This window comes from Catharus ustulatus, chromosome 9 (genome assembly GCF_009819885.2).
Source record: "Catharus ustulatus isolate bCatUst1 chromosome 9, bCatUst1.pri.v2, whole genome shotgun sequence".
NCBI lineage: Eukaryota > Metazoa > Chordata > Aves > Passeriformes > Turdidae > Catharus > Catharus ustulatus.
In genome coordinates, this window is record NC_046229.1 from 32,831,071 (window position 1) to 32,855,915 (window position 24,845).

The window sequence follows — 24,845 nt, forward strand, 5'->3', positions numbered from 1 at the left end:
CTGCCTGTGCATCAACATGCAGACAGACAGAGCGATGCCACTGAATGGGGAATGGGAAGAGGTGACAAAGCCGTGGCTTTTGGGAAGGAAGAAGGGAAGTTTGTCTGTCCTGGGCAGCAGCACCTTTGCAGTTCTCTGTTAGTAGGATTCACACCATGCAGGTCCTACATCACCCTCCAAAATTAATTACCAGTGCCTCTGCTGAAGATAAAACTGAAATCATATTTATTTTTGTGCTTACATTCTTGTTGCCATGTAATTAAGTGCTACCATGTAATTAAAAAGGAATTAGAGGGTATTTATGCCCTGTGATGCTTCATAATTGCAGCTAATTTCTCATTTACAGCTTCTAAGCATCTCCAGTGAAACTCCAGGAGCTGCTGGGGCAGGGACATGGGTCATCATGGGGCTTGGGAAGACAGTGCAGAGCTTTAGCACTGAAGGCAGGCATCTTGAAAGGTCTGTTCCTGTCCCAAAGTCTTTAGAAAGTTAAACTCTCCCCAGTCACCAGGCAGGAGTGGTGACCCCAGAAGCACCATTATGGACAAATGGGGCTGCTGGTAAAAACAGCAGCAGGAGCTATCCCAGCCTCTGTCCCCAGCTCTCTCTAGTAAAACTTCTTTAACTCCTAGAGACATCATGGAAGGATGAAATAAACCCTTCTGCAAAATGCAGGCCTGCTGAGGGCAGATTTATTTCACAGTTCTGTGTGAATAAATATATAGTGCGAAGTGCAGGATGTGAAGACTTTTCACAGGCAGGAAGTCCCAAAGGACAGGGTTGGCCAGGCAGCAGGGCAGCTGAGGCCATCTCCAACAGACATCAAATCTTAGGGCTCAAAGGGCCAGGCTACCAAATGCTCACCTGTCACAACTCAAAACACGTGCCCAGCCTCGCAAGTTGGTATGGAAGAGCTCAGTGTTAGCAGGCAGCAACTCCATTAGGAGCTGGGATTTCAGGCAGCACTGGACCAGGGTGGTAGACATGGACTGAGAGGGGAATGGATCACCTTCCTGCAGGACACTGGATACTGTGGGTGTTTATAGGTCTTCATATTTGTGTTGGAAAATAGAGGAAAGCCTTTAACCATGAGCCATCCTGTGCCACAGCATGCATTTGCAGCCTGTGCTGCATCTCAGTATCACCCATGGAGCACTGGGGCAGATAAGAGTGAAGAGGGACAGGCAGTGGCCAGACCAAGCTCACTGCTAACAGCTTTCATTATGAAATTGGGCACCCACCTCGGTCTTCAGTGTAAAATTAGGTGCCTACCTTTGCAGGCCAGTCACAGAAGCATATTTCGTACTGAGCAAGAATTCTTTTGTGGTGTGTGGTTAAACTCGGTTTGAATGGGGAGATCACAGTGTACCTGTAAATATATATATATATAAATGAAAATAGAACCAAAATTTGCTCTTTAAAATGCTGGGATAGGCTCAGATTAGAGCTGTCACCCTTGTTAAAATAAGACTTAACGTGGTGATTCCCAGACTTCGCAGGGGAATGGGCAGGAAGCAGCTGTTGAGGTGTGAAGCCAGACATGCTGGATCCAGACTCTTAATGTGAAAATTAAAGGAGATTTCCCCCAAAACCTCTGCACTAAGCTACTGCTTGCTTTCCTTTGGGAGTTTGTAGAGGGTATTGATATATTCCATGGCAATTCAATAAAAGAATATATAATGAAAGCAAGACATAGTGTAGGTTGCAATGACAGAGGCATGCATGAATTTTTAAACTGGCAGAATTTGCAGTCAGTTAAAAGAGCTATAGATTTCTTCGTCTGCATATAGTTAGGAAAAACTAGTAAAAGCATCGAAGTAATTCATTCTTAAACTTCACTGGTCAGCAGAGTGAAAATCATTCCCTCTCTGAGAGCTGCTTGGTGACAGCATGGAATGGAAATGGAAACACTCAGTCGAGCTTCTCTGGTATGGTGCAGGTTTCCTTGTTGGTCCTCAGCTCTGGGCCCATGAATCGACAGGATTTGGCCTTCAAGCAACCACTGTTATGGATGGTGGATGGTTTGCTTCTTTAAGCTTTCCACCTCCTTTAATTTCTCTAAAATCCTGAAACAGGCTATGTTTAGAGGGGTGATAAGGATTGCAGTTAAACAGAGGGTGCAAAAGGAGCTGATCAGGGAGAAGGCTTCATTTACTTTCACACAGCAAGGACCTTCCCTCTCCCCCTGGAATTAATGCAGTAAAAGCCTTTTTAAACAGACAAATTACACATCAGTAGATCAGTAATAACTGGGCACCAGTACTGCTTCCCCTCAGAAAGCGGCAGGAAGGAATTGGTCTGCAGTACATGCTACATCCCTACATCTGCTCAGGAGGATCCTACTGGTGCAGACCAGTCTCGTGACACCAAATTTGCAGCAGTTTCAGCTGCTGAGGAGCTGACCCAATTATTTCCACTATTTCTTCATTAGCAGCTGCTGCAATGCAAGTTCTTTCCAGTGGGACATGAAAATCACTAGAGTTTCTTGCTGAATCACAAAGCAAAGCAAAAGCAAGACACGCATCACAGGGTCTGAGAATCTTAGAATTATTTGGGATGGAAAAGACCTCTAAGATCAAGGCCCAACCATTAATTTGGCACTGCCAAGCCCACCACTAAACTATGTCCCCAGGTGCCACACATACCAGATTTATTAAAATCCCTTCAAGAATGGTGATTCACCACTTTCCTGGGTGCCAGTGCTTGACAATGTGTGCTATGTACACGTCCTCCCCTGCCATGGCTGAAGGACATGGCACCCAGGAAAAATTTCAATGTCAAGGCAATAATAATGTTGATGGATGGGAACGATGAGTTGCCTTAAACCAGCGAGGACTGCAGCTTCACTTTGAAGATCCCAAAAAACTTCAGAGTTCAGATTCAGAGCCTGCAATGCAATCCACGTCAGTTTTACAGCTGTATAATCACCTTGGAATTAAAAGTCTAAGGCTGGGAAGCCAGCCAGGGATACCATGGAGCTGAATTTCCTTCCCAATGAACCCAAGAGGAAAGCTGCATGGACTACATCTTGTTATAACATGGAACAGGCACCATCTGCACTAAGCACTTGGTTATCTCTAGGGTGGTTTTGGAAGCCTTGAAAACCATCCATCAGCAGGTGCTTTTGGCTAAAACCTGCAAGACACTGCAACAAGTCCAAACAATACACTTGGAGGCTTCCCACATCACCATACCCTGGGGTCACTTCCAGCATTAACAGCAGAGGGAGCAAATCCATCACAGAGGTCTGTGCTCCAGCAGGGAACACATCACAGCCCTAATCACACGTTTCAGGGACTGTTGGGTGTTAGCAAATACCTGCTTGCTTCTGCCATGCTAAGGAAGCAGGCAGCAAACTCTGCTTCTTGATGGTTTGTTGGTCAGCATCAAGGATGAGCACGGGCCTGAGTAATTTCACGATTATAAGCCGCACCATTTTGACTAAAATTTTGGTCTGAACCCAAAGTGCGGCTTATAATCAGGTGCCACTTATATATCGACAAAGAATGGAAAGCTGCTGTTTTAGTTTGGAGGACAGGTGTCTGCTGAGAAAGGCAGGAGCTTCATTTTGAAATGAAGAATGTAAACCCCCTCCCTCCAAATTATTATAATTTTGAAATCAAGGGGCTTTCAGGCAAAAATATGGGAATTAGGAATAACAGTTCTTTACTAGGGAAATTAAAATAGAAATACAGTACTACAAAGGAACAAACTCCAAACCCTGACAAAGTCAGAGTACAACCTGACACCCCATCAGGCAGGGTATTGGTAGCAGTCCCATTAAATGGTGGCTGCATCCTCTTGCAGTGACAGATGTGATTCAGCTGAAGCAGTGCTCCTGTACAAGGTGCAGTTTCCCTCCGGAGGTCCAGTGGTAATGTGGAGAAATCCGGTTTTCCTCTGGAGTCCAGTGGAGAAAGGGTCTCCCTTAGTGTCCCAAAACCTGTTTTTATCTTGGTAAGAAATGTTGGGCTCTTCCCCCTGGCTGGAGTAACTCCCAATGGGATGCAGTAATTTTATCAGTCCCACAGTGGGACTCAATGGCCATTAGCAGAAAATGACTCCCTGGAGGAAGGATGGGTTGTGAAAAGATAAAGAACAATGCCCTGCCTGGTTTCAATGGATGGCTCATTAGCAGAATATCTGCCGTTGAGATAAGGATCACTGCCCCCACCCTCAACAGATGGTGATAGAACAGATACCTTTTATCACACTCTGTATTGTAATGTGCGGCTTATAATCAGGTGCAGCTTATGTATGGACAAAGAATGAAAAGTTGCTGGCACCCGGAAGTGCGGCTTATAATCAGTGCGGCTTATAATCATGAAATTACCGTGCATCTGATTTTCCAGCTGGACATCTGCACCAAACAGCAAGGTTGGTGTTCAGAAAAAGGGAATGCAGTAAATCTACATAAATATATACACACACATATCCATCTTTATATGCTCTGGGTAGATTAGAAGGTTTCTCACTCAAAAACAAAATGTTCACTTCATTTTCACATCTTTAGTGACTTCAAAAAACATTTTAATACACAATATATGGCAGAAGAAACAGATATTTTCCTTTCTCAAGCATCTTTCCAGACAATATTTGAAACTTTTTTTAACCAAAGCAATTCATCAAAACTGCCATGAAAATAGAAATATTGTTGGACCATCAAAATATTAAACAATGCTCACAAAATACCACGGACAAAACTTCTGCATCATACTCATTGTGCAGATCTGATGTCTCTGCACGCATCCTGCAAAAGCCCAGTTTGCATTTGCTACATTCACGTTGCTAAGTTATAAAAAAAGGGCTGCAGATGCTGCTGGGGGACTCAGTGTTGCATTTTGGGAGGATGCTCTTCCCCCCCCATCCCCTCAAACCACTGCCACACCATTAATGACTTTGTTGGCACAGCTTCTCCGAGCATACACACACACAGGTTCCCTTTTGCATTCGTTCTCACAAAGCTGCTCACACAGATACAGCCCATCAGCAAAATGTAAAAATAACTGAAAATACGTAATTAGGGTGGATGCACCGTGGATTTAATAGGGTTTTTATATTTCTTCCTTTGCTGGCCCATAAGGCATAAATTCTGGATGAAGAGAGGCTGATGGAGAGGAAAAGAGAGAGCTTTGCTGTAGTATATGTTTGACAAAACCCTCTAATATTTTTCTCAGTTTTATATTGTCTGTATTTTTTATTGAGCACTACAGAGAAATTGCAGCAGATTGATTCTTTCACAATTCCCCAAAGTCAAAATACTTTGGAGCCGAAAGCTCAATGCCTGCCAAACTTCAGAATTAGCTGTAATAACTCTTTAATTTGAACATCCGTGTTTCAGGGGGATTGTAGGGGGGAAAAAAAGAGCAAAACAAACCAAAAGTAGCCAGCTCTGGGAAAATATAGAAGCTGCCCCATTCTTCTGCTGTGCCAGAGGCAACTGGAGATCAGGTGTCCTATCCAGATTACACAGAGGCCATTCTGGGATGGAGAAGCATTGCCTGAGTCCAGCAGAACATGAAGGAGAAGAATATTGGCATCAGACACCAGGAAAGTGACGGGCTCAAAGCTGCCTTTGCTGCCCTGGATGGGAGATTTTCCAAGGCCACCTCTAGGAATGAAGGGATCAAAGGCATCAGGAAGACCACCAGCTGGGAGTTTTATCTGAACTTGGGGACAACAAAGACTAATTGAAAAAAAGACTAAAAGTGACCTAGGTAAATTTGCTCTAATGCAACCAATTTTACATATTAAATGACACAGAAATTGACTTATTTTCCTTGTGAAGGAGGGAGAAAAAAATATACAGTCCTCGATCTGTTCCCTCAGTCAATGGTTTTTAATGGTTGTGTCACTGCAGTGTGAGCTGGACTGGGAAGCATCAGGAGCACGGGAAAATGAGGAACCCAAAGGAGGAATGTTCAGGCAACTTCTCTTCCCAGGTAGACACGACTCGAGCTGTCAGACTGCTCATGCAGCCCCAGAACTCTCCCAGCCCACCCTGGCTGAGTTCACCATGACTGGTCCTTTAGGAAAAAGCAAACTGTTGACACAAGGAGCAGGAGACAGAGCAGAACCAGATAGGGAAAGGAGATGACAGAGCTCAGGAATGGATTTGCAAATTTGGCAGGGTTTCAGACCTGTCAGCCCAAGTCTCTGGGAAGAAGTTGAGGATTAATAGGGATATCTGGCTTGCTCTGGATTGGAGGACACCAAGAAGCATCTACCTGCCCTATGGATTCAGCCTGGTTTGAGCTAGGGTCAACCTGAACCATGGTGACTTTTCACCATTTCACAACTAAGAGCCCAACCAGTGATATTACAAAAATCTCTGTAGTATCATGCCCCAGGGATGCCAATATTCCCATAGCATCATGCCCTGCCTAAGGTGCAGTGACTTTCCAGTGAGAACCAAGAGCTGGGCAGGTGTAATGAATGTACTGATAAACAGATTCAGATCAATAAGCCTGGAAGTTCCTACTAGCAAATGAATGGCTTTCGGTCTATGTGTTACAGAGTCGTTAATTACCCAACCACCCTGCTCACTGTCATTAGCAAGCAATTGCTTTGTGTATCTGCTCACCCTCCTTTATTCATCATCCATCTCCCACTCCCTCATCCCTGCATCCACACAGAACCTTCCTCCCCCCATCCAGTTGTGCTCACAAGCAGGCTCTGATGTCTCTTGAGGCAGGCTGGATCTGAAGTGGGGGAGAGGAAGGATTTCATTTCCCATGTCTAAGCTGCTCCTGTAACCCTGCAAGGAGTCATCCTTTGAAGCACTGGCCCAGCCCGCAGCAGCTGGCTCATGGCCACAATTACTTCCACTCCGAGCACACACAAAAAGCCAAGCAAGAGGCCAAGGAGGGGGTCCTGAGATTTGAACTCCAACGAGTCAAAGGCAGCCAGTGTTCATTAGTCCCTGTGCCTTCCCCTGTCACAGCTGCCCCATTAGGCAGGGACAAGGAGTCTGTCTGTGGGTCAGCCAGGGCCACCCAGGAGGCAGCAGAAAGCCCAGAAGGTAGAGGAGAACTTGAGAATGCAGCCCCAAATCGCCACTTACGGAGCCTGTCTTCTGTGAGCATGGTCAGAGCCACCCCATTGCAGAGTTACTTCCATTTTTTTGCTTTTCCTAAAATCGGGGGGAGTGGGAGGGGGGAAGAGAACCTACCAAAGGAGTTACAGTTGTTGTTGGAGAGAAACTAGCAAACACATGTTTTCATTCAGCAGCAGGGTAATGAGGGAGGCAGTGATGTTCCCCAGGGAGCTGAAGAGGAGCTCCAGAGCAGAAGGGCCATTAGAAGCAAGAAATAGCAATTGCTCAAGGTTTTGGCATTGGCAGAAGGTGGCAAAGTAAGATGTGGTAAGTGGGCTAGAGATGAGTATTTGGTGCTTTGATAGTACCAGATTAATTGTTTCCTAAATAAAAAAGCAGTAGCAACAAAGAGTCTTTGTCCCTGCTCAAGGGCTATGACAAGGTCATCCCACCAGCCATACTTTCCATTCAGGGTTGATTTAGGCTCTACCAAAGCCAGCAGGACTGCATGTGGGTCAAGTGAGCCCCACATGTGTCTAGACAACTGCCAAGAAGGATTTGCCTCTCTGTGCTGAGCATAGTTTTGAGGCTAACACCAGCCATGCTCTTTTGCTTCTGTATTCCCAGGTCCTCGCCACTCTTGGCTGACCAAGACTGGCCTGGAAGGCTCTTCCCTCTTCCAGGAAAATGGGGACTGATGGTGAAAACCCAGTCCTGAAAAATGTAGTCATCAGCTTCAACTTGCTTCTGATGGGTGCTGTCCTCAAGCCTTTTGAGTGCCGGCTGGAGATGACAACAGAGCCAGCTGAGAGGACAGCAGTGGATGAGGCAAGTGGCCTTGCCAACTGCAGCTCACCTATCAAAGAGCAGCCCATGGTCTTCCACCACATCTACAACATCAACATCCCACTGGACAGCTGCTGCTCATCCATGTTCAAGTCTTCGGCCGAGGAGGTGAGTTCAGAAGACGACCGACTGGCAGAGTACATGGAGCAGACCTCTGACAGCGAGAGCCAGTTCACCTTCACCCACAGGATAAACATGCCCAAGCAGGCCTGCAAGTGCTCCACCTCCCTCCCATCCCTGCAGGAGCTGCTGAGCAGGATTGAGATGCTGGAGAGGGAGGTCTCCATCCTCCGGGACCAATGTACCTCCAATTGCTGCCAAGAAAATGCAGTCACAGGTAGTAATGCCATCCTGTTAGCTCTTGCTGGGGACTGAGGGCTTGAGCAAAAGGCAGGAGAAATAATGGTGGAAATAACCTGATGATACCAGTCAAAGTGATGACAGAGGAAAACTAATGGTTACCCATGATGGGGCTGTGGCTTTAGTGAAAAAACTTAGCTTAAGTCCTCAAACCCAGGAAAACCCCTGGAAGGGCTTCAATTACTTGAGTGCTCATGCCCCACTCGCTGCAAAAACTCCACAATGGAGAGAGAGCTGAACCCCCTTTATGGATGAAATTACAGCTGGTTAGGGATGAGCAAGGAGATCTCCCAGCTCCACAGCGCTTCCAACTCTCTTAGACATCTGCCGCTGCTTGTGGGACAGGGAGCAGAGATGTAGCTGTTCTCCTAACCTGTCCCTGGGCTGAAGGCAACCCCATGAGAGTTGGCAATAAGTTCCTTCATATTCTCTGTAGGAGGAGGGAACACATCTGAAAAGCTGAGTTACAAAATAAAATAAAATAAAATTTTAAAATACAAAAAATGCAAACAAAACCTAAAAAAATAAAAGGCACAAAATCATCAACATGACATTTCATCTGAATAAAAAGATGTGCTTTTGTGGAGACCTCCAAGAGGTCCCATTAGGGTTACTCCATTAAAGACAGCCCCTCAGTTCACCTCAGCTGTTCCTCAGAGTCAGGAAAGTAGCATTCAGCTGAAATGAGATGGGTCAGGAAGGTTTGGGCTAGCAGCTGCATTTCCACGGAGGGGCTGTCTCAAAGGGCATCTATCCTAAATGCAGCCCAGCCCTGCTCGTGGCTTCAATGCATCAGGGTTCCTTGCAGGGAAGAAAACACTAAGCAAGGAGAAAAGCAAGAAGAAAACACTAAGCATCTTTCCAGGGGAAAACTGCTTTTCACACCAAGAACAGCAACAGAAAGGAAGAAAAATTAAAAGCAACCCTTTTGCCCCCAATACTCACTGCATTTTTTTTAAAGTTTTGCAGCTATTAGTGTGATTTTTCCAGTGGTACCCCAACACCTCTGTGTGTAGGACACATTAAAATGAAATGGGTGCAACCAATGCTCAGGTCAAAAGTTCTACCAAAGATGTGTTGGTCGGGGAGAAACAAGGATGGACACACAGCCGGGGAGAAACGAGGATGGACACACAGCAGGGTGGCTTGGGTTGGCATCTATAACATGGCCAGTGGAAGTCAATGCATTCCCAGCCACAGCTTCAGCCCACATCCATCCCAATGCCACATTCAGCAGCTGCATTGATAACTAAGACAAAACAGGAAACACCTGTGCAAAGTGAGGGTTAAACTCATGTAGGAAATACTAGGGAAAAACCTGTTTTAAAGGTTTTAATTTGAAACTCTGATGGGTCTATTTGGGTTACTTGCAACATGCGCAGACAGTCCCATTAAACATTCATTGCTTGGTGGAGTCCCCACTCCCATCACAGATGTGCTAAGCTAAAACTGGAGTAATTTCATTTATTTTTACCACAATTGCTTTCAATTGAATGCACTGCAAAGGAGATCAGGATCCCTATCCCACCACTCAAGGCATTTCCCCGAGGAAAACCTCATTCCTCTAGCACACTTACAAGCATCCTCTCTCATATTTTGATAACTTAACTAGAGGCTGAGATCTGAAGAGTTCCTGTCTGGCATTCCCAGTATTTGCAGTTTGAATGGGAACTGTCCTGCAAAGTAACCCAAATGGGTCTGTCTGTCTAACTGAGCTGCTTTTATATGTGCATCTGCTACATCCCCCATTGGAAGAGCTGCTCAGAAAGGTCAGCTAGGATGAAAAATTTAGCTGGGGACAGAGTCCTGGGGCCTGGGGGTCTTTGGGCTGCAAAGGTTTCCCACAGTTTGGAGGAAACACAGAAAGGGTTTCTGTACTTCCTTAGTTCACATGAGGAGAAGCAGTAAAAGTCAGCAAGGAAAAGTTAGCCTGCCTGGATAAACCCTTAGCTGGGACAATGGTTCTGTTTCAGGGCAACGCAGGGAGCATTAGCAGTGTCAGTGACTGGTGCCTTCATCCCCATGCATCCCTCTCACCCCAGAGCATCCTGTGCAAGGCTGCCAGGTAAAGAGAGAGCATTAGAAGTGCTGGCCACAGAGCCCATGCTATCCCTGCTTTTCCACAACCTCAGTGTGCCCAAAGCCAAAAGTTCTGTCTTAATCAGGTTCACCAGGATAGGGATGAAGATGACATCTTTGTGTACATATCTACTTTGTATAGGAGAGAGAGAACACGGATGGGGATTTCTCATCTATAAAAAGGAGAAGTGGGTAAACATAAGACCAGAAGAGTCATGGCTGGTGTAGAGAATTTGGCCAGGGAAGGATTTTTTCCCCAGTACAAGGTCTAGGGAAGTTCTTATCAAATGAGTGCTGAGCTGGAGAGAAACCAAAGGGAGCACCTGCACCACCACAAAGCTGATGGCACCCATAGTTACGGAGGCCACTGCTTCCTAGGGAAAGATCCACCCAAACCCCACCACGATCCCGCAGCACCAATTCTTCCCCTTTCAGCCCTAAAGCCATTAGTTTGCCAGAGCTGGGCATGCTTAGAGGGAGGACTATCGCCCCCTTGCCCCACACCTGCCTCCCTTCTCCAGCCCTTCAGAGGGATGACCTAAGACCAAAACTGCCCTTTTTCCACTTCCCACCCGGTGGGTTCTGACCCTCGGTCCTGCATCCTTGCAGGGCAGCTGGATTACATCCCGCAGTGCAGCGGCCATGGGAATTTCAGCCTGGAGTCGTGCAGCTGCGTGTGCATGGAGGGCTGGGCAGGTAGCAACTGCTCCGAGCCCCGCTGCCCCCGGGGCTGCTCCAGCCGCGGCGTGTGCCTGGAGGGCCAGTGCGTCTGCGACAACGACTATGGGGGCGAAGACTGCTCCCAGCTCCGCTGCCCCGCCGGCTGCGGCTCCCGCGGGCTCTGCGTGGACGGCGAGTGCGTGTGCGAGGAGGGTTTCACCGGCGAGGATTGCTCCCAGCTGCGCTGCCCTCGCGACTGCTCGGGCCGGGGCTATTGCGTGAACGGCACCTGCGTGTGCCAGGAGGGCTTCGCCGGCGAGGACTGCGCAAGGCTGCACTGCCCCAACGCCTGCAGCGGCAGAGGGCTCTGCCGGGATGGGCTCTGCGTCTGCGAGGAAGGCTATGACGGGCAGGACTGCTCAGCAGGTAGCGGGGAGGGATGTGTGAGGAGAGCCAGGCTTGAGTGTATAAGCAAGGGTTTCAAGGTGCCCAGAGTCCCATAGGAGCACGGCGAAGTCTGGGAGAAATCCATACCCAGCAGAGCGCATCACTTAGGATACACTGAGGCCCCACAGCGTGGCTACCTCCCTGTTATCCCTGACCCGAAACACACCGTGGACAAAAGTTTGGGAGGTGAGCAAAAAGCTAGTGAGGTTTATCCCGTGGGAGCTAAACCCTTTGTGCAACGGGTTCTCCTGAGCCTTTACCTAGCTTTTCAGATAACCATAGGCAGCACATAACCCCCAGCCCGTGCCCATGTCCCACCAGTACACCTACACACCCTCCCACAGGAGTGGAAGAATAAAACACTCACACCCTGACACTCTCCATACCTCTGCCCTTCCCACCAGTGTCTCCTCCTGAAAACCTGCGGGTGACAGGGATCAGCGACAACTCCATCGAGCTGGCTTGGGACAGCTCCGGGGCAGCCACCGAGTACGTTGTCTCGTACCAGCCAGCGGTGCAGGGGGGCACCCAGCTGCAGCAGAGGGTGCCTGGGGACTGGAGCAGTATCACCATCACGAATCTGGAGCCAGGTGTTGCCTACAATGTCAGCATCTATGCAGTCATCAGTGACGTCTTCAGCATCCCCATTACCTCCAAGGTGATGACTAGTAAGTATCCTACTGCACTTGTCACTTACTACCCAATTATCCTGAGGGGATTCTCAAGATGACTCACTTCTTCCATAAAAACCTTCTAGCAGCAGAAACTTGAGCTTCCAAAAATAAAAAAAAAAAAAAAAAAGGAAGAAAGAAAAAAGAAAAAGAAAAAATGTATTTGTAAAGGGATCTAGGAAAGGATGAAATGTGTCCACCCTCTTCAGAAAGACTCAGTTCAGATGAAAACCTGGATGTCTAAAAAGAAGAAAAAGCTTCCAGAGTTTGATTGAAGCCCCCAGAATGTGGCCCCAAACACTACATTGTTTCCCTCAGAGAAAATACTACAATATAACGCAGAAGTCTCAGGTTCTCCTCCCACTCCCGAACAGATACGATATAATGATATATGATATATGATATGATATGACATGATATTATATGATTGATATGATATGATATGATATGATATGATATGCCCATGATATGGGCAACAGTGCAGCAAGAGGGGATGCTGCTGTGCATCAGGAGAAACAGTCCTGACCAGGACCATGATGCACAGAGGAAAACAGGAGTATCAAGCTGTAATGCCAGTTTCCTGAAGGGTTTCTTGGAGACTAAGGACAGGGGAAAACCAGAAACTATCCAGACACCTCTTTGCAACTCCATCATTCACTCTGTTCACACGATAGTGCAGTGGGATGGTTCCGTGTCCATAGGTCCAGGCATTTCCCTCTTTTTCCTCCAACCCATGTGGAGTGAGGAAAAAGGAGTTTTGCTAACGGTTACCAAAGTTTGCCTGGTTTTGTTGCCCAGATAACAAAATACCCACAGGGAACAGGGTGTGTATAACAGCATGTGCACACCCACCCCGCTCTGCTCACCACCCCCTGCTCCCTTCCAGACCTCGCCACACCACAGGGGCTGAAGTTCAAGACCATCACAGAGACAACGGCAGAGGTGCAGTGGGAGCCCTTCTCCTTCCCTTTTGACGGCTGGGAGATCAGCTTCATTCCCAAGGTACTCCTGCCACACTCACAGCATTGCAGGATATACCCAGTCACCCTGAAATCACCCATGAGTGGATCCTAAATCAGTGTCCAATTACTCCCTTCCCAAAATACCCAGCCTGTGTTTGCCATTTGTGTGCTGCACATCAGACACCCTAGACACTGCCAGCCTGCATTTCCCCATTAGTTTTTATGTCAAGGAATATATGTCCTCAAAGAAATGTCCTCCAAAAAATCCAGTGATGGGAAAAAAACTTTCCAGCCTCGCTGCCTCTTGTTGTTGCACTGTCTTTTTCCTTTCCATCTCCTTTGCAATGACTCTTTAACCTCCTGCTTTTCCTTGCCCTGCTCTCTACTTTAAGCTCCCCAAAGCAGTCTGGATCAAGGCAAGCAGCTGCTGGCTCTCAGACAACAACCGTCAACATCCCCAAGTCACACGCACAGTTAATTCCTGCCATGGAATTTTAATTGCTGTGATGAGCAGGTAGAAATCATGCCAGAAAAGATGAAAGGATAAACACATTGCCCTAAATACCCCATATTTTCTGTGTGCAGCAACAAAAATTGTACATGAAGTATTTAATCTACATTCATAATTTCTGCAGCATTTAGCCATAAGTGTAGCTTCAATTTTATATTGAGCCTCTTTACAAGAGTATGCAAACCCCAGCAGTAAAAGAAATGCTGATTAAGGGCTCAATCATGATGTTTTCACTAGTACAAAACCTTCACTGGAATCAAAGGCAGCTCTGGGCAGTGAAGAACTGCAGAAATTGCCTCCAAAATTTTAAATACTCTTAACTATAAAGTATCACTGCACAGCACAAAGCAAGGACCCAATTGCCTTAAATAATTAAATTCTCTAATTTCCAAAGAGTTGCTGGAAGATTCTTGATGCAATGTTGGTTATATCCACATGCAAACTGTGTCAGAAATTGAAGCTTGGGTAATGCAGGTACACACCCTGGGTTAATTTTCAGCTCTTCCAGACATTTCACTATTACTCAGGAATTAAGCTGAACAGCATCCCCCTGAAGCAAATAAGTGCAAACTATTGGTTGTCTTTTCTGTTTTTAAGCTTAAACTTAAAAATACATGGAAACGTTTTGGGATTTAAAGGTAGATAAGATGTAAAAGGATGGCTGTTCCTGGATCCAGGATCTTGGGTAGGGAAGGCATGTAGCTCACTGAGTTTTAAAGTTCTAAAATCCATGTCAAGACATAAAGTCACAGTCATGCTCCTTCCCATCAGCTGCCAAAATTGGCTTCTCTTGAGTCTCCATCATTGGCATTTGTCCTAAAATTAGGCAGAGGGTGCTATGTCCTTTACTACCCTGCAAGCAACGCTTGCTTGGGTAAAATATAAATGCCAAAATATTGCCACACCTCAAACAAAACCAAACCCCACTACCAAAGGCTAAAAATCAAATTATAACTGCAGCATCATAACCTCTGTGAGAAAAATTGACCTCCCTGTCTTCTCAAAAACTGGGTGAAAAGATGCTAATTTGGTCCCCAGAAGCCCAACAAGGATGCTTGCAACTTCCTGAAGAGCTCTTTCCACTCTCCTTCCATGGTCTCCATTATGCTCTCACCCCCACAAAAGCAGGGTCAGGCACGATTGCCCATCTGCTGCCTGCACCAGGGATGGGGTGGGGAAAAGACAAAGAGAAGACAGATTTACCAAAGAAAATTGGGAAAGGTAAAATGGCAATTGATAGCTATAATGGAAGATTTCCTGTTTAATGAGAAGAGCGATGAATATGAATTGAGAGTTATGCGCAAAGACTTGTTTAGCATGTTATTAGTGAAGCCAGCAGCAAGAAAAGATTCTTTGTCCAAACACTGGCAGGAAGGTGACATGTGCAGTTGTTTAAAGCCTCACAGTTTTTCAGGGCAAACCCACAAGGCATAAATGAGTGTACTAAAGATGGCTGAAAAGCAGCAAAATAAAGACTTCACAGCTTCATACCTATACATCAACATCAAAAGGCTCCTGGCACCTGAAGAGTAGGGAAAACAAGTCTAGCCAAGGCTTGGGTTTAATGTTTAATCATCTTTCCTCTTCTGGAGAACAGCAAAGGCACAAACGGCAAAACATAGAAACTGGGGAGGGAGAAGGGATGGGGAGGATTTTGCAGCCCAAAAGGAATACATGAGTACTCCAGCTTGGTGGGTGACTTCATCCCAGGTTTCTCCCTCCATGGTGGGGTGTGCCAAGGGGACAATGTGATTTGGGGATGCAGAGTGGGCTGTGGAAATATGCAACATGGGGGGCACCTCTTCTCCATGCATCAGTCCCACCCAAAACACCAGTTGGTGAGGGAGGGTTAATGCTTATTTCATTTCCTGACAGAATAATGAGGGTGGTGTGATCGCCCAGCTCCCCAGCACTGTCACCACCTTCAACCAGACGGGGCTGAAGCCAGGGGAAGAGTACACTGTCACCATCGTGGCCCTGAAGGAACAAGCCAGAAGCCCTCCCACCTCCAACAGCGTCTCAACCCGTGAGTGAGCCTGACCTGAGGGGAGCACAACAGTGCCCAGGGCTTGGTCCCAAAAATAAAGTCCCTTCAGCAAGAGCACTGGCACCGCATGGGCAGGGATGAAACTGGCAGCACCCAGGTGCCCAAACATTGCAGCAACAACTTCTTCATTCAATATTTTGTCCCTCTCTCTCCTAAATTACCACAAATGCAGAAACTGTGGCAGGGTTAATGGGGTTGGGAGTGAAGACTCAGTTCTTCTTTTATTGTATATCTGGATAAATTATTCTTCTCTGCTAATCTCACATTTTGGAGGCTGGATGCCCTCAAGAAATATGTCTACAAATGTATTATTTACTTTTATATAACAGATTAAAACTCCCACCTGCTTTTGTGCCACTAAATGCCCTCAACTCCCACCTATTCAGGCAAATTCAGCAGCAGGGCAGAGAGCCAGGAGAAACAGCATGTCCCTTCCTAACCAATTTGTTTGCCCACTCACTGGTCCACCCTGTAGACCACAGAAAATTCTTCTGGGTCTTCTGGCTGAAGGAGATGCAGTGATGAGCAGAGCTCATGGGGAGAAGAGGCTCTTGACACCAGATCTGTTGCAGTTTGCCTTGAAAGCCAGGGAGACTTCTATTACGTCCATCTGAGCTGTTCCAAGAGGAAACAGTGCTTAAATAGCTGCAGGAGGTTTGTAATAAGATGCTGCTAACTGAGGCAGCTGTGACAGTGAAGGGAGGGTCCCTCCACTGCAGCAATTTGTTGCAGGTCTGAGCTTCCCCAGCACAATCATCTCCTCCTGCTTTGCCACTGCTTTCAGCTCGGAGTGGCTTAATAGAGACATCTCCTGGTCAAGCCCGAAACTTCCTTTCCCTGGGAAGTCAGCAAAGATAGAAGCTGGCACTTCAAACTCCAGGGTTGACCTTCCCAGAGAGTGCAGGTGAAGCAGTGGGCTCCTGGATCTGTGCTCCATGAAGGCATCCCTGTGCTGGTGTGTCTGCTTTCCTCTGCAGAACCCTCAGAGCTTTATCCCCATCACCCTTGCTCTTCCTCAACACTTTGTGCCAGGATCTGGCAGCAAAGGCATGGTTTTATGCCACACAACTAAGCAGATGTGGACCACCTATATGACTGGACAACATGAAGTAGTTGGAGATTGAGGGTATGTTTTACCTGCTCCTGGCCAAGCCGTACACCTGAACACTGGGCTTCCCAGCTGTGCTCCCTCCACTGCTGTTTTGCTCCCAGACCTCACCTCACTACTCCAAATTTCTCCATGTCTTTTTCTAACTCTCCCTGGCCCTTCCCACCCCTGTCCACATGCTTGGGGCAGGGAACTGCCATTCCCTAGAACTTCCAACCCTGAGGTGCAACATTCAGGAGACCCTTATTATATACTGTCATTTTCTAAGGGATGCATTGTATTAAGTATATATATGTATGTGGTACAGTCTAAATTAGAGAACCAAAGTGGGCTTTTTCACCCATCTTGTGATCATCTAAGTCATAAAACAGGCTGCCCAGCAAGCTTCATGTATGAGCACTGCCACAGCACAGGAGCAATGGCAAGGCTTGGCTCCATCCATCCATCCATCCATCCATCCATCCATCCATCCATCCATCCATGTAGTGGTTAAGTCCTGCTGGACTCAAAGCATCCATCAGCCAGGCTTGAGCCCAGGATGTCCAAAGGTTGAGTGTTAGGGGATGTGGAGGAAAGAAGGGCCCAAATCTCTGGAGGGGGAAAAAATAGGCAAAAAAAAACCCCAAAAAACCTACCACCAACAACAAAACAACAACAACAAACAAAATCAAACAAAAAACCCAAACAAACAAAACAAAAACCTAAACAAACAAACAAACAAACAAAAACATGTCCAAAAAGGTCACCCTGTAGATCCCTGGTATGAATTAAGCTAAAAAACTTTTATCTGAGAGGCTTTTTTGGACACCCACCATAGACCCACACCCAACTAGTTATGAAGATTCACCAGAGCAGTTGCATTTTCTCCTCTCTTTCCACTGCCAAGAGACGAACAGCTTTATGAGCTGATCCCTCAGTTTAAAGACAAACCAGCAGCTGCCACCAAAGCAAGAACATTTCTAGGGACAATCCTCAGTTCTCAATGCTTGGATCTTGTCCCTGACTCCACGTTATTTAATACATTGTGAACACCTTTCAAAAGACATTATACTGTTGCTAATAAATTTTGCCAATGATGAAAGACTCAGAAAAGAGTAAATTGAGTAGAAGAACATCAATAAAAGTCGTTTGGATAGTTTGAAGACTTGGGCACAAAGGAAAATTACATGTTTTTCAATGCAAAAGTACAAGCAGCTATCTCAGAGCATAGAAAATGTGTTGCAGTTAGATATGGGGAAAGCGAAGGAGGAATTATCCCCAACAACCAGCTCAAGAGAAGGGCATGAGTTGCATTATGGCTGTAATGGGTATCAATGAGAGAGCTGCTGGTCCTGCTCTGGTGTTCCCAGAAAGTGGAGAGGGTTCAGGAAATAGCCAGGAGATTGGGACAAGAGACTGGGAACTCATGAAGACCAAACCCCCTAAGTATCTTGGGGTCAGGGTCATGTCTCTTGCCCATGCCACCTCTCTCCCTGGTCCTCAAATACTAATTCCAGCCACTCTGAAAGTCAGCTTGAAGTATCTCTGAAGCCTGGTGTCCCCAAAGCTTCCACCTTTCCCCACCCAACTCTCCCAAAATAACAGGCGCCCGTTTCACCCCCCTCCTCCACAGTCATTGATGGCCCGACACAGATCCTGGTGCGGGATGTCTCCGACACCGTGGCCTTCGTGGAGTGGACCCCGCCGCGCGCCAAGGTGGATGCCATCCTGCTGAAGTACGGGCTGGCAGACGGGGAGGGCGGGAGGACCACCTTCCGCCTGCAGCCCCCCCTCAGCCAGTACTCCCTGCAGGCCCTGCGCCCTGGCGCCCGCTACCACCTCATCATCAGCGCCCTCCGGGGTGCCAACGAGAGCCGGCCAGCCTTCGCCCAGTTCACCACAGGTAGATAGCTGACCTTGCTGGGAGAAGTGATGTGAATTTTTGAGCGTCTGGTAAGCATGGCTTGCTGCCATTTGCAGATGGGCTGTCCTGCAACCATATACAGAGGAAAACTGAGGGGTTTTTGCATCGGGGGTTTAATGATACCTGCTTTTCCCTTGGCAAAAGGGAGCTGAAGTTTAATATAGTGTGCTAGGAGGAAGAAGAGGAATGAAAACACAATGGTTAAGATGCATGTGAATGGAGACATTTAAATGCAGGTACCTTGCATCCCATCACAGAGTAAAACAGAGGAAATTATTCAGCTCACCCTAAAATACACATGTTAAAACTGCCCTCTGCCCACTTCCCCCCCCACCCCCCACCGCTGCTTGTGGCTGTTTAACCCCTAAACCTCCAGTGCAAAAGGTCCTCTTTATGCCCTGTGCCCCACAGGGACGCTCATATGGTCCTCAGGGCAGTCCAAGTGATCTCAGATGCCAGTGATAAGGCATGGATCTACACAACCCCCCATATTTAAATGATAAATCCCAAGCCAACCCCATCTTGGCCATGTCTTGCTGCAGCATCAAGGCTGAACCTGCCTATGACACACATCCCCACCAGCTCTAGTGCTCATTCAGACTCACAGCTTAGAACTCTAGAACTCAGGAGTTTATGTCCTTAAGAGCACTCATAGCTCAGTGCACAATTTTCAAAAGCATCAACATGCTCTGCACAGGTCTGAATTCAAGGCAACACTTGCTCCCACTCAGCATCAAGAGCCAAGGCAGGTGACCAAGGAATCAGCAGTCAAGCAGCTGAAACCAGCACAGCCAGAAACATGGTTACCTTATTTTATATCTTCTCTGCACACCCTAACTGGTCAGTAAAACTTAAATGAATGTTAAACTTGTAGATAGCTAAGAGATTTAATTTGCTGTGCCATAAAGAAGGAATTTGTACCTCCGTGCTGGTTTATGGTATATAAATTATTTGTCATGTATATTACTGCTGAATACGAGGCTCCTATTCTAATAACTGTGGTATGTGAACTGTGTGTATACATATCTCTATAGATAAATATTTTGGACAAGATGCTTGCCCCAACTGATTTTCTGCATTGGCCTTCCTCACTTCATTTCTAAAAGGCAACATAAAAATATATCCCCAAACTCAGATCCATCACCATTACCCGTCTGCTGGTGCCCAGCCCCAAGCTGTTGCTCATTGGAGGGGTTTATTGTGAAACCAGAGCAGATTCAGTACACAGCCTAAGCAGCACCAATAAACAAACCCTTTGGGCAATGTCTGATTGTGAATGAGCCTGTAAAGATGCTCAAGGTTTTCTTCTAAGAGCAGTTCAGGCCAATGCATGGCTACTACAGAGCCCTTTTTCTCACAGTGCCTCAGTTTCTTTAACACGGGGGAAAAGGGTAACATAGAATTAGCTGCCAAACAAATTCACTGAGGATGCTGCAAATGCCCCAGCATTTGCGTCACTCTCCAGGGTGGCATCTCACAGCCTGTGCTGAGCAGGAAGTGAGAGCAAATGTTCCAGCCCTTCCTGCCAGGACATGCTCTGGACAGGAGTGGCTGCATGTGGGATCTCCTGGATGTCACACCCAGGTACTCCTCCCCTGCTGTCTCGTGGTGGCAAGGCTGTGGGGTGTGTTCCCAGCAGTGAGACGGTGCCTCTCTCCCTTGTGTTGCACAGAGATTGATGCCCCCAAGAATCTGCGGGTGGGCTTGCGGACCCCCGGTAGCCTCGAGCTCGCCTGGGACAACAGCGAGGCTGAGGCACACAGCTACAGGGTGGTCTACAGCACCCTGGCCGGGGAGCACTACCACGAGGTCCTGGTGCCACGCGACACCGGCCCCACCACCAGGGCCACCCTCGCAGGTACGCATCCACCCATGTGCCCTTCCTCCTCCTTCATCCTCTTCCTCTCAAGCAGGTAGGGCAATGGAGAACCCAAGTTAGCACTGATACTGAGTTGCCCTCGTGTTGACACATGTTTGAGGTTGTTTTGGAGTTCACTATTCACTGGAGAGAAGGTTTTCCTTGGGATAGAGCTCCTTTTCCCCTGTGTGGGTACACCTCCAAGTAAGGCACCTCCAGCAAAGTTCTGTCCAGGTGATAAATAGAACTGGCAAGGACCAAAGTGAGAAATGGGAAGAAGTCTGTTTAGGCTGATCTACAGGAAAATATTGTTTCACCTTTCTCTTTTTTGCTTGTTTGGAAAGACCCATGGATGGTGATGCCCTGCGGGCAGTGACGGAGGAGTCAGGCTGTCCGAGTTTTTTGCCTTTTTACAAATTGGGCTCAAAGCAGACACAAATCTAGAGATGCTGTGTTTTAGCAAGTCCTTTAAGTGGTACATTATTCAGGCCAGTGTAAGGGCTGCAACCACTCACCTCCCACTGCCAGGAAAGCCCCAAACACTTTATGCAGCAACACAGCAAAGCACCATGTGAGATGTGATTTCCTTGGTTTTTGACTAGAACTGCTTGCCTTGTGGATTTGCTGTTCCAGTGGCATATTTTGAGCAAAGAAAGTAATTATATGCAAAAATAATTCTTCTTGAAGTTCTTCAGTATGGCAGGACACCAAGTTCTTCCATGTTGACTCTCTGCCTTCCCAAGCAGGAAGGGAAGCCCTTCCCTTCAAGGGCTCAGGAATCTGCCATATGGAGTTATAGGGGAGAGCTCAGTGGGAAAGTAAATAGTTAAGTTACAGGCACAGCAGCAGAGTCACAAGAAAGGCTGGAAGACAGCAGGGCAATTAGAGCAGTTATCTTGAAAAATGTGGAATGCAGAAGTTAAGGCTGGTTTCTTCTGTGTTTGTGATGAGGATGCGTGGGGAGAAGTAGGATGAGATCAGATACTCAGTGCTGGACTCCTGCTAGTTTTCCTTTAGGACATTTATTGGCTTTCTAGGTGAGAAGAAGCATTGAAAATGGGCCAAATCTCCCTCCCTGGGCAGAGGCACAACAGTGACACAAACTGCGATGATATCCATGGCTTGACTTGAGCTTGCCTTGGAGTATGCAACAACCTGAAGTCTCTTGTTTTTCTCAATAAAACTAAAAAAGCTTCCAAGGCTCTGCCAGACTCAGGCAAAGCTGCAAGAAACCCAACCAGAGCAAGCTGCAGAGATGCAGGTTCTTAAGTCAGTTGTAGAGAGTGATTTTTATAAAGTGTCTCCATCATCACACAAGTGCATCACTTCCAGTCCCCAGGGTACTATGTGAAAAACAAACCAATTGAAAAAAACAACCTCTTCATAACAGAAAATAATGAAAAAAACATTCTGCTACAATAGTCATAGTGTGGATGGCACATGAGCCTCTCCCATAGCTCTACTATGTAGAGAGTAGTCGTGTCCTCCACTGTTGTTGGATGTTGTGCAAAACCCATTGGGGTTTTTTCCCAGTCACCCAGGACCTGGTGGGATCCATGATATGAAAGCAACCAGCAATTCTTTTAGCCCATCTCATCTGCCTGCAGGAAAAGCAATGACGAATGGCACTGAGCAGAGTTTATCAAAGATTTGCACTTAAAAGTGCAGCAAGTCTGGCCCTTACCCATAGTCTTTCTTAAAAATCAGCATTTGCACAGAAATAACCATAATTTCTTCACAAAAGAGCTGGGAGAGAAAAGGTTTATATACTCCTGCTCATTTCTTCCTTCTCCTTCCCTTCTGCCAGGTTCTTCTTTCCAGAATACTTCTGACACTTACTGAGCAGGGCCAAAGGGGTCTATCTTCTCCCCATCACCAAGACAGCACTGTAGTAAGAGAAAAGCAGGGGAGGAGAGCATCCCTCTCTCCTGACCTCTTGGGAAAGATTTGGGTGGCTCCAGGGGATGCTGCCACTGGGGAAGGCACGGTGAGGTTGAGCTGGAGAGTTTATGGCTTTTCTAACTTTGTGGGAAAGATCATGAAGCACTGGGAAGAAAAAATAAAGCCACCAGCAACCAAGCAGAAGTGACAGACAGAGGCAAGAGATACCCCATGGAGATAAAACCGTGCAAGAGGAAAGGAGCTGGATAAGCTCAATTCCAAAGTTCCTAGATAGGCACCTCAGGATATGTCCACCCCAAGGAACAGGGCTTGATTCAGCTCCCAGAAAGACTGCATCTTTCCCAATTAATATGAATTTTATTCACTCTGCATAATTTATTTCTCTCCAAGACACCAGCCCTGTGACAATTATTTGATGTTGCATCATTTTGGAAAAAAATATAGCTACTTTATTGTTCCCATCTCAGCTCACACACACAAGAGCTTCTGTCTCACTACCAGTAATTGCAGATCTCAGCAACAACTTTTAAAAATTGCTTGTTTCTGAGCTAAAATAATCCAAATTCCCTGTCCAAAGGCATCCACAGGGCTTTTTAAAAAGACTCAGCTCTTCTGCAATGTGCAGAGGAACTGCTGATCTGTGGGAGAGCTGCTAATCCCAGGGATGCTCTGGAGGGTCCTCCCCTCCCCCCACCTGTGGGAGGGGGAAAGAGGGGTCACACACACCCTGAGGTCACCCTGCCAGGTGCTAGTCTCAAATCCCTTCATGTTCTTTGCACTCCCTGGCAGATCTGGTGCCAGGAACGGAGTACGGCATTGGGATTTCAGCTGTGATGGACAGCCAGCAGAGTGTGCCAGCGACCATGAATGCCAGGACTGGTGAGTTTGGCCCCTCCTTGCCTGCTCCAAGCACAGCTGGCTCCTATGGCTCAGATGCCCTCACAGGACAATCCGTGCATGGGGACAAAGCTCTGCATTAACCCTCTCCCACAGAGCTTGACAGCCCCCGGGACCTCCTGGTGACAGCCTCCACTGAAACATCCATCTCACTGGCTTGGACCAAAGCCACAGGTCCCATTGACCACTACCGCATCACCTTCACCCCTGCCTCAGGAATGGCCTCTGAAGTGACAGTGTCTCAGGATGAGTCACAGCTCACCCTCTCGGAGCTGGAGCCTGGGACAGAGTACACCATCTCCATTGTCGCTGAAAGGGGACGGCAGCAGAGCCTGGAGGCCACTGTGGATGCTTTCACAGGTAGAGAAACATACGCTGGGATGGGGGCAAGGGCACAAACCTTGTTGGCACCTCTGCCAGCCCACTGCATCCCTGGCACTGAAACCCTTGAGGTGGTGATGGGGATGAGAGCTGAGGTCAATGTGTCCACACAGAAGCAGTTGACCTCAAAAGGAGGATGGCCCTATCAATGTGGTGACACAGTCCCTTTGGCCAACAGCACTGAACACACTTGCTTTGCTGGAGGTTCCCAAAAGCACAAGACAGAATTGGGATAAACAGACAACCCTCTGCTGTCCTCTGTGGTCAGGGTGCCTGTGTGTCCATAAGAAGAAGGAATGAAGCCTTGGGGGACCTCGCAAGGACCTCTGGCAGAAAAGTCTGCAGTCATGAAGTGCAGACAACACATACCATCTGTAGTGGGACAGTTCCATCACTCACTGTATAGGTCTGGGATGGAGGATGTTTGCTAGTGGAGCGAGAAAAGCGCCATTTTCCCCCTCCTGGTTCTGCCTCTTGATCCCAGCACAGTTTCAGATCAATGGAGAGCCCAGACCTTCAGCTTTGCCACCTCTTTTAAGTATTTCCCATACAAGCACTGGGAAAAACATGGAGGATCTGCAGATACTTGGGGTTGCATCTCTCCTCTCCATATTCCAGGTGTTCGACCCATCTCACAGCTACACTTCTCCCAGCTGACATCCTCCAGTGTGAATGTCACATGGAGTGACCCATCTCCACCAGCAGACCACCTCATCCTCACCTACAGGCCCCGGGATGAGGAGGAGGCACAGCAGGTCACACTCGATGGCACCTGCAGGCACACCAGCCTGACGAGCTTGCAGCCATCCACTGAGTACCTGGTGTCACTGGTAGCCGTGCACGGCACCATCAGCTCTGAGCCTGTCGTGGGCTCCATCACAACAGGTACCACGGGACACGCCCCACCAGGCACAGGACATCACCAGGGAGGGCAGGCAGGGGGACGGGGAATGGACCTGCTTCCCACAGCTTTTCATTGTGCTTCATCTCACCAGGGATTGATGCACCAAAGGATCTCAGGGTGGGCAATGTCACCCAGGAGTCCATGACAGTCTACTGGAGTGCTCCCATCGCTGCCTTCAACCACTATAGAATATCCTACCGCGCTGCCGAAGGTAACAGGCCAGACCACTCCTGTTTATGCCCTAGCTCACAGATGCCAACCCTCCCTCCATCT

General features: G+C 47.5%; 1 protein-coding gene across 2 annotated transcripts in view; it reads left to right on the plus strand.

Moving 5' to 3' along the window:
• Positions 1–5,781: 5,781 nt before the first annotated feature.
• Positions 5,782–24,845, plus strand: part of TNR (tenascin R) — a 35,391-nt gene continuing 16,327 nt past the window's right edge. Inside the window, exons 1-11 of one of the 2 annotated variants that reach the window (XM_033067467.2) lie at positions 5,782–8,219; positions 10,931–11,407; positions 11,833–12,096; positions 12,986–13,101; positions 15,448–15,598; positions 18,340–18,609; positions 20,303–20,488; positions 23,180–23,269; positions 23,384–23,647; positions 24,287–24,553; positions 24,664–24,783. In XM_033067467.2, the coding sequence (XP_032923358.1) occupies positions 7,724–8,219; positions 10,931–11,407; positions 11,833–12,096; positions 12,986–13,101; positions 15,448–15,598; positions 18,340–18,609; positions 20,303–20,488; positions 23,180–23,269; positions 23,384–23,647; positions 24,287–24,553; positions 24,664–24,783 (2,701 nt within the window). In that variant the 5' untranslated portion in view covers positions 5,782–7,723. The remainder of the gene's footprint in view (positions 8,220–10,930; positions 11,408–11,832; positions 12,097–12,985; positions 13,102–15,447; positions 15,599–18,339; positions 18,610–20,302; positions 20,489–23,179; positions 23,270–23,383; positions 23,648–24,286; positions 24,554–24,663; positions 24,784–24,845) is intronic. The other variant, XM_033067468.2, reaches the window with a different exon arrangement.